The sequence below is a fragment of the Ctenocephalides felis genome, unplaced genomic scaffold (genome assembly GCF_003426905.1).
Source record: "Ctenocephalides felis isolate EL2017-DRISC unplaced genomic scaffold, ASM342690v1 CF-g0.4_SCAFFOLD_01886, whole genome shotgun sequence".
In the NCBI taxonomy this organism is placed as follows: Eukaryota; Metazoa; Arthropoda; class Insecta; order Siphonaptera; family Pulicidae; genus Ctenocephalides; species Ctenocephalides felis.
In genome coordinates, this window is record NW_020538040.1 from 31,306,214 (window position 1) to 31,316,781 (window position 10,568).

The window sequence follows — 10,568 nt, forward strand, 5'->3', positions numbered from 1 at the left end:
AATCGTTAGACAGCGACACGGCGCTTACGCGCTTCAATATATCGTCTTTAAACAGCTAAAGCTGCGCGATTTCTTTGGAAAAAAGTTCAAAATTTCCAAAATATAAACTAGTGGTGCATGGCATCGTGCCTCAAGGCAAATTGCCGGAACTTCCCGTACCATACTTAAACATTCGAAGAATGAAAATAATCAATAATTGTTTTAAATAATTTGAAATAGATTATTTATTAAAATCTCGTTAATTTATAAGTGCTTATTAAATTGGGTGGAGAGCGTATTTTATAAACAACTTATGTATATGTTTAAAAGACATTTGTTATTTTTTTTAAGTTTGATTTATTTGATAATTATGAATTTTTTTCAGATATTATAATATATGTAATGATAGTTTGGAAATATTCGAAATTAATCTCAAATTGTAAGAAATATTTTTTTTTTAATTTTCATATTTTTCAAAATTTAGATTTTTTTGAAAGGGATTAAAAATTTCGAAAATTTGTTTTTTTCTAACTTTAAATTTTTTTGAGAATTTTGAAATCGCGAAATGTTTTGTAAAAGCATTTTTTGCACACCGCCTACACAAAAGGTTTTTTGAATTAATCTAATCGGGCAACCTTCAAGACACAAAGATATATAACAATTTTCATTTTCGATTTTCTTGCGAATTCCGAATTTTAAAACAAAAATATGAAACATTCTCAAAATAAATTAATTTATAAAACGGGAAGTTCTAGCAATTTGCCTCAAGACACACTGGACAAGCACCACTCGTTAATTTAATGATATTACAACCAGTCTCAATGGTTTTTACTCATCTTTTGTTCATTGACTGCCAGGAAGATAGTACTTTAATTAAGTAGGAACTTTGATAACATATTCATTAAGGAAAAGTACAACTATTTAGAAACACTATTTTATTTGGACAAAATGACATAGAGAATAAGGGCATACTGAGATACTTATTTTTAAGAAGACAGTTCATAAATAAATCGTTTGGTCTAACTTTGGGACTTTAGCACTTGAAGCATGAACCTAAAGGGTACAAGTAACCAATATTCGCCGGGCTCATACCGGAAAAATAGGATTTTGCAATAAGTGCAAGTCTCTTTTTTTACCGATGGATCTTTTGGTCTATTTTTAGCACATATGTGCTTACTTGAAGTGGCAGTTAAAAGCCAATCAGGTTTTATTTGTATTTTCTTGGCCCTGTAATACTTGCGAAATGGTACACATTTTGGTTTAAGTATGTCATTTTGTCCAAAATTGAACAAAAATGATTCAAAATTCCATCAAACACTTGATTATTAAAATAAAATTGACTAAAGTCACTAATACTGGCAAAAGTTAATCGATTTTAATTACAAATATCAATAAATATGTTCTCAACAAAATATGATAAAACCACCCTCGAAATAAACTTTTTAAGGCGATCATCAGATCATCAAATTCCACATATTTGATGATCGGTAGTTGTAATTTTATTATCAAATAATTGCGAAGATTCAATATAAAGCTATACTCCTTGAAAACTCGTGACAATCCGGGACAAAAGATCTAAATCCGGGGACTGTCCCGGACAAACCTTCACGTATGGTCACCTTAGTATCGAAATAATTCGAGAGTGACCGCGAATTTTTAAATGTGTCCGTTACCAGAAATTGATTTGATTTATTTTCTAGATGCCTGTGGTGTATGTATCGAGGTCACCCACCCAACAGACCACATTCAGGATTAATTTAACTCAAATACTTCGGAAGCAAGCGCTAGTTGACATGACGTTGATTTGTACAACACATTCAATTCGAGTCCATAGAGCTATTTTATCAGCCAACAGCAAATATTTGGAAAAGGTCTTAACACATTTTCAAGACGACATCGTTCTTGTTTTAAAGGGCATCCACTTCCAAGCATTGAGGTATTATATGGAAACAACATTAAATGTACTTAGTACTTTTATATTAACCTTTTTTTTAATAGTGTTTAGGTATCTTCTGCTTCTAAAAGTGAGTTAAAAAAGTGTTTAGTGTTTCTATTAATTTTTAGTGAATTGTAGATTTAAATAGTTCTGGAAACAAGTTTGCAGCTGAAATATATTATTGGAACAATTAACATGTAACCATTTAGTTAGATAAAATGGTGCTTAGGAAAAGTTTAGTGATTATAATTATTTATAACTGCAGCACTGCAGTTATAAATAACTTGGTCTTTTTAATGGTATGTAGCAGTTAATAATACAATTTACAATGAATTTTTATCTTAAACTTTATATAAATATTATTGAATCTATACGGTTGCTGCACTCAGTCATGCACATTCATAGTTCAGCAATTACATCGAGTCAACAATGTTTTTGTTTCCATGTAAAATTATATTCTAGTTAATATTGAATATCAGTCATATTTAAACTAATTAGTAACTGTAAAATTTTTGCACATATAATTCAAAATGTATTTAGTATTCCACATTAATAATGCATTCATTGCTTGAGCTTTATTCGACATAACTATTTTGACTTTTCTCAACTCGATAAATAATCTTAAATTTTATTGCGTTACTTTTATTGATTTTATTGATATACGTTTTTTTAGGAATGTGTTTTAGTTTAAAATTATAGAATAACTAGTCATTACTACTTAGTCATCACTATTATCTTACTTCTATTAATTTTATCTAATTTTTAGTTTACATGAAACAACATTTCTGTCTACATATAAATTAAGTCGAGCTTTAATACTTATAAATAAAAAACCATCAAGAATATATATATATATATATATATATATATATATATATATATATATATATATATATATATATATATATTATAGAATTAAGATGTGATGAACCATAACTGTTTTCATTTATTTATCGAACTAAATTTACTTTTAATAATTTAAACAAATATTTATAGATTTATTTTTAATAGATCAAATAAATATTGATACTATTATTTGAGCTATATATATATATATATATAAACTTTGAACTCCCTAACAATATACAATATTATATATATTTAAACCTCATAAAAGCAGAATGTTAATAAATTATTAATTTTAATTTATATAATGCAAATGTAGGAAATATTACATTCGTTTAATATTGTTATTATATTATGATGAAAACAATATTTCAAAAATGATTCATTCATTAGAGAATTCATTAATTATTTAGGAACTATCTTATCAATCAAGTCGTTTGAGTATTCTGTTACTCGATATATTGTTTCTGCATCATCTTTTGTTAAATTATTTGCACATTGAAAAATATATAAAATATTATAATATTCTTATATATATGCTATATATATATATATATATATATATATATATATATGCATGCATAACTCTCCTTTATTTAAGTGTTGTGCTTTTAACATTACTTACAACTATGTTAATGAATTTTTATATTTTGGTACCAGCAACGATGAATCTTTGTCATCTATAAAGTATAAGATGTTCATTATGAAAACTAATAAAAAATGTTTTTAATAACATTAATATTATAAGAAATATTCAAAGAAATAAACCATATCGAGCCAGCAAACAGTACAAGAATAATTGAGAAGTAAAATTCATTTACCTAAAACTCTGATTCAAAACTACTTACAATTAGAATTTTTAATATGCATATAATTTTTATTTCACATTTTTCTGATTGAAAACTTAAGAATTTTTAAGAAATCTCTAATTTTTATATGAGCTATTATACTTTGATTTTTGTCATATAGCAGTTTTTGTTAGTCTAAATATACTGATTATATCGATCTCTCTTTATTCACTAACAATAAGTGGTATTTACAAAACTATGAAAATGAAAAATTTTTCCAAAATGTTTTATAGGGAAGGTCGTAATTTTAAGACACTCTTTGCCAAGTTGTTTTATCTTTATGAATTAATTAATCTAGTATTTGTTTTTTTTTTCTATTATTTTATTAACGATTAAGCAAAGTTATAAATTTATTTTTACATTCTGTTAAATACTCTCCATTTAGAGAGAATAGAAGAAAGCTTTTAGAGAATAAAATGCTATAATAAGTTATATGACAATCTTTGAAGATGATGAAATATTTTTTTTGTGAATTATTAAAAGTACTTTTATTATTTGAATATTACAAGGGGTCTTATCGCATTCATGTATTGTGGTTATACTGGAATAGAAGAGTCCGAAATTAAAGATTTGTTTGCTGCTGGAAAAATCTTAGGAGTTTATGGTCTTATTCAGATGGGAAAATTGCAAGGGTCAATGATGAAAGATACCAAGAGTGGTGAATTTGAGAAGTTTCAGCTTGGCGATACAGGTAAGTTTGAAAAAATATTTTTAAATTACATTATAAAAACTATGTTTGCGATTTATTTGTACTTCATTATACAGTATATGCAGTTATAAACTTTTTTCTAACATTGTTTGTTGTCACAATTTTTGTAGAATAAAGTAAAATTATCAAGTAGAAGTAGAACTTTATCTGTATACATCTAGAGATATAAATGACACTTCTTGAGAGTTTGATCTCATGTGCTATATAACTGTATACTTTATTTAGATCATATATATATATATGTATTATAGGTGAATCTACAATGGATCGCCCGATAGTTTTTATTCGGAGCAAACACAAGTACTTTGGTCCATCAAAGATTCCAATTGTTGTTGATGTGCAGCCACCAAAACCTACTTCTAAAGCACATATAATTCGAAAAGAAAATAAAATAACACCAGCACCACCAACACCACCCGAAAAAAAATTTAACATTGATGAGGCAAAAACTAGTGAACAAGTTTTAGATCAGACTCTTGGAGAGAAACCAGAAATTCTTCCTGGAGATGATGTTGAGATTCTCCGCATACCTTTTGAGCTCAAAAACAGTAAACCTGTTAGAAATCAAATCAAGGAATTTATCGGAGAAACGATGCCCGAATTGATTTTGAAGCCTAGGAGAGGTCGACCTAGCACCAAGCATAATACGGAACGCAGTTTGATCAAGAATAATAATATGTTCCAAATTACATTGCATAATTCGGATGACGCATTGCAAAACGAAGAGAACGCGTCAAAGAAAACAATTTCAAAAATGGAGAAGCAAATGTACGGTCGAGATATTCAACAACAATTTGCCATAGAACAAGCGGTCAGTAGTATTGCTGGACTGGACTCTCCTGATGATGAGGACTCTCCTCCTCGACATGAATTTAATCATCCTGTTATAAATCTCCAAAATGTTCACCAATTTATGAAAAAAGAAACTCCTCCTAAAAAATTATTACCAGATTTGAACATATTATCAGAAAAAGAATTTTATAAAACTCCTTCGAATCCGGCACCCATGAAGATCTCTAAAATTGAGGTTTTAAGTACTAATAAAAAGTCAGAGTGTGACAAGTTAGTTAACGCGAAAAATCCAAAGTATGAAAATGGACATGATTACAAAATCAAGATTTCAGAAGATTTACAGAAGATTACAGAATCAGATTTGCATTCAGATGAAACTAAAAACAAAGAATATGCAACAATTAATAAAAAACACGAACAGAATGAAGATCAGTCAGAAGTAAAACAGGCTGAAAATTCTTCAGTGGATTATGAAAGTGCTAATTTGATTCTTAATCAGTATGATTACAATTTGGACACTAGCTTATTTAGAAATACTGGAAATTTGAGTGATGAATACTTGCTGCAATCTGCTTTTCCTGATCTACAGATTGAATATAATTCCGATTCTAACACAATAAGTATTCCTGATCCACAAGAATCTAATTTCGCAAAAACTCAAAATACAGAAGCAAAATCAGGGGAAAATGAAACGCTGAACACAAATGGGACAACGGTAACAAATGTGTCTCAAAATACAGCAGAAGACAGAAGTAGCGATCATGAAGATACACATTCAAATCATTCATTAGTTTACTATGACTTTTGCAATGAAATGGCGTTGCCATGTAATTTCAGCCCTATACATGATGATTTTCTTTTCTCAAGTGATACTGATTTCTTCGATTCCGGCATTTTTGCAAATCCGCGTGCCGATGATGATTTGGAAGCTCTGATAATTGATAGTTATAGCAGACTAACTGACACTGGAGCTCCAGTTAACTGGATTAACGATAACAATGACAATGCATTTTTGGACACTGATCTCAGTCACGATAATGAGTGCCCAACACCGACAGATCAATCGAAAACGAGTGATAATGTTAGTGTTGGATCATGTTCATCTGGCCAAATGGCACACGAAAAAGTTGCAGGATATGAATGCGTCACTCCCACTGTGAACAATATTATGGATACGCCCTCACCCCCAGATGTTGACGAACTTTTTACATTCGATATAGATGCGGATGATTCGAATTCTCCTTTGAATATGGATTTTTCTCCTGAGTTTTTAGACGAAGATGTGGATTTCGATGTTCTTGAATTCCTAGAATCAACTGCAATTGCTACAAGTGATATGGAGCGAACTCCAGGGAGTTCTCCAACAATTTCTGGCTCAAATTCGTCTCCAGAAAATAGAACATCTTCTAGTTCCTCGTTTGACGACACGCCCAAGAAACAAAAATATCTTGATCTACAAGAAATTTGATATTTTAAACATTAGCACGAATCGGTTTTTTCTATTTATGTATTTGTATTAGCTTAATATATTTCCGTTGTATGTTTGATGATTTATTTCTATCCTATGCTAGTTATTATTGATAACACTGCGAAACACGACAAATTTTTCCTGATATGTTATGATAGTTTTTAAGTAATTCGAGGACGCTGATTCCGAAAACAATAATAGAAATTTGTAAACGGCCCTAGTTTTTGATATATGCCAATATGCTAGTTTTACCTCAAATTACAATAAAAAAATACTACATATTGCATTTTATGCTTTCAAAAGCCTTTTTATATGATTTTCGAGCATGGTCTGACTGATTTCTTCATAAGCCCTAACAATTTTCAGCCATCATGTGGATGTCCTACCTTCTTTCATATCGATCCTCTAAACTCCTGATGTCTTGGTGGATACTTACGCCCTGCTCTTTGCTAATATCTCCAAAATTTTCCAAAAACCGATCTGAATAAGAGCGCGGGTGATAAATTCAAATCAATTACATCAAATATATCGGTTTTTAATTCTTCCTGTCTTCGCTTTTAACGTTCATTTCTGCATCCATTATTTGATAGGCAGGAGATGTTGATGTTCTAGGTTGTTCATCATTAGCATGGGGGTTGTGTAGCTGATCATAAGTAGCTCTTAATACCATTGGGGTTGTGGTTTATGACCATTTGCTTCTATTTCCTGAATTTATTTCATTGGTATTTACCACAGAGAAGAAACAATCGTCGTGGTGATTCTGAGGTTTTCTCTAAATGATAGGTTTATTAAAATTATAGCACTTGTTTTTTATTCAGGATAATAACGTAAACACACTACGCAAGTTTTTCACATAGTATGAGGAACCCATGTTTCATCTTTATTGCGCAATTCAGTTTTAAAGTGGTTGAAATACAAAGTCTTTACGCAGTTCGACATAGGTTTCCGGTATTTGTCCAAAACATATTAATCACAGGTGTAAAAAAACTATGTGAATTATGCGTACAACGTCTTAGAGTCGAAGGTATACCCAAAACAGCAGATAGAACTCTTAATTATTCTTTAAACTGCAATAATTATAGCCGAATGACTAATTGTGGTCGTTCTCTAAAACTCAAGAACTTATATTACTCAAGAATATTTGAATTTAGCGTGCAATTCTAAGTAGATTTAAAAAAAAGTTCGAGGAAAAAAATAAAAGTGCCTTTTTTGTCGCGCAGTGAAATAACTTATATGCATTATTGGTTTTGATTTTAAAGAAATTTTAATCCTCGGAAGTCGCCAATAGTAGAGCCAAAATATATACATTTCAAAATAACCACTTGGAAATATTAACTTTCCGTAGGGTAAGTTATTGTAATGGGCCGAAAATCTAAATTGAAAATTTTTACATTTCTCGAAGTTTTGAAGGTTTCTGAACATTTTGGCATACCTCAGAAAAAATGGATGTGTGTGTGTATGTATGTATGGATACAAATTTCCAGTCACGTTTTCGGGAGCACGGATCAACCGATTTGAATGGTTCAAAAAACATTCGATTCCTATTGATAGGGAGATGAGCTGATTTGTTTTTGGCAAAGGCAGGTCCAACAGTTATAGAGATAAAGAGAAATGGCTGCAGAAAATAGAAATCGAGTTTTTGAGAGAACGGAGCATCCAATTTGAATGATCTAAAAAACATTCAATTAATAATGATTGGGAGAAGTGTTTATTAGTTTTTGGCAAAGACAGGCCCAGCCATTTCGAAGATAAGGAGCTAAATGTGTAAAAATGGCAGTTTTTGAGAGAACTAAGCGTACGATTTAAATGATTCAAATGATTTTGGAAAAAAAAATTTTTGCATTTTGGAAAAAAATTTTTTTTTGATTCATCTTTTAAAATATCAAAAACAATTCAGATTTTATTTTTAATTTTGACTATAGTTCTAATATACTTTAAACAAATAATTTCAACTTTGCAATTCAGTTTATATAATTCATATAAATATTAGACAATGTTAAAATATTAATTAAAAGTATTCCTCGAACATTCCGTTACGGTACGGGAAGTTCCAGCAATTTTTAGTCATTTGTTGTACGCCTGCTATGCTGAAAATACTGCCACCACAAATCCGTCAACGTGTTATGGGTTGCTTACGAACGAACTTAAATGGTTGATATCGAAATAAAACTATTTTTGTTCAACTTTGTCAATGTTTTTGCATCAATCAGGTCATGATTGATAATCTAATTAAAGGAATGATTTGAAGTTCTAATTAGTGAAAACTATTTGGATATGACATTTTGTCGCAAAATGTCACTTTTTGTTATTAACTTCCCGTAGGGTAAGTTATAGTAAACGCAAAAAAATCGAAAATAAATTTTTTTGCATTTTTCGACGTTTCAAAGGTTTCTGAATATTTTGGCATACCTTAGAAAAAATGGATGTATGTTAGTGTGTGTGTGTTCGGATACAAATTTTTGTCGACGATTTCGAGAACACCGATCAACCGATTTAAATAATTTAATAAACATTCGATTCGTACTGATAAGGAGACGTGCTGATTAGTTTTTGGTGGAGGCAAGTCTAGCCGTTCCGAAGATACGGGGCAAAAAGTGCCAAAAACGGTAACACGGTTTTTAAGAGAACAGAGCGTCCGATTTTAAAAATTCAAAATACATTTTACTTGTATTGACAAGATGAAGAATTGATCAAATTTTCATTAAGGCAGGTCTAGCGGTTTCGGTGATCTAATGAAAAAAGTAAAGCAAAAAGCCATTTGGCGGTCAAAAGTGATCATTAGACATATGCACATCAAATTATCAGATATTTTATAGAGATTTTTACAATAAGTATGAATTTTGTTTACATTCCTATGGGTTCCGTACCAATGTTTATCCGTTAGACGGCGACGCGGCGCTTACGAGCATTGACATTTCGTCTCTATGCAGTTAAAGCAGTACGATTGCTTTGAAAAAAAGTTCAGAATTTCCAAACTATGCCAAAATAAAGAAAACTTTTTTTTTCAAACAATTTTTTTTTAGTTTCTCAAAAATCTAATTTTTTCGAATTAAAATTTTTTCGAAAATGTTAATCGCTTTTAAAAAAATAATAAATTTTGGTACGGGAAGTTCCAACAATTTGCCTTAAGGCACGATGCCTTAATTGCCTTAAGACAGAATTCCACTTACAGCTAGTTTTATTTTATAATTTTGGCAGTTTCATTTTTTAATATATATTCTATATTTAATTATTTACCAATAAGATATCTTGCTTGGCCAAATGCCTACTACTTACACCTAGATCTTGAACACCATTCCGTAAGCTATACAAAAAGAATATGGCAATTAACAATCTGTTGTGATGATTATTATTTTTTTGTCCTGATTATTATCATACTGATGGTTATTAGAGGACAACCGAATGCCATTGGTCTCTTCTAGTTTTGATAAACTTTTAATAGAAGACAACCTTATTATTGTAAGTATAGAAATCACAAAAAATCGAAAATGAAAGTTTGTATATATCTTTACGTTTCAGAAGTTTCTGAAGATTTTGGTATACCTAAGAAAAAATGGATGTGTGTGAGTGTGTGTGTGTGCGGATACAATTTTTCGTCGACGATTTTGAAAACACGGACCAACCGATTTGAATAATTCAAAAACATTCGATTTCTATTGCTGGAAGCATGCTGATTAATTTTTCGTAAAAGCAGATCCGAACGTTTCGAAAATTTTGAGATTTTGAGATTTTGAGAGAATCCGATTTGAATGATTCAAAAAACATTTTACTTGTATTGACAAAGTGAACAACTGGTGAAAATTAGGAAGCAGGTGTTTTGGAAATGAAATCGAGAAAGTACAAAATTCCATTTGACGGTCAAAAATGATCATTAGACACATGCAAACAAATTATCAGATTTTTTATAGAGATTTTAATAATAAGTAGAAATTTTGTTCGCATTTCTATGGGTTTTATACCATAATTTATAATGATTAACCGCTAGACGGC

At 30.1% G+C, this 10,568-nt stretch overlaps 1 protein-coding gene across 1 annotated transcript; it reads left to right on the plus strand.

Moving 5' to 3' along the window:
* Positions 1 to 2,177: 2,177 nt before the first annotated feature.
* Positions 2,178 to 6,593, plus strand: LOC113378070. Its single transcript, XM_026618582.1, has 3 exons — positions 2,178 to 2,214; positions 4,119 to 4,300; positions 4,570 to 6,593. Exons 2-3 carry the CDS (start codon positions 4,135 to 4,137, stop codon positions 6,576 to 6,578), a joined length of 2,175 nt encoding a protein of 724 aa, XP_026474367.1. The 5' UTR covers positions 2,178 to 2,214; positions 4,119 to 4,134; the 3' UTR covers positions 6,579 to 6,593.
* Positions 6,594 to 10,568: the final 3,975 nt, after the last annotated feature.

Excerpts from the sequence above, each read along its gene's own strand:
- LOC113378070 (XM_026618582.1), top strand. The coding sequence starts at position 4,135 with ATGTATTGTGGTTATACTGGAATAGAAGAGTCCGAAATTAAAGATTTG. Across the intron at positions 4,301-4,569 it reads GTTTCAGCTTGGCGATACAG|GTGAATCTACAATGGATCGC; the intron begins GTAAGTTTGAAA and ends TATGTATTATAG.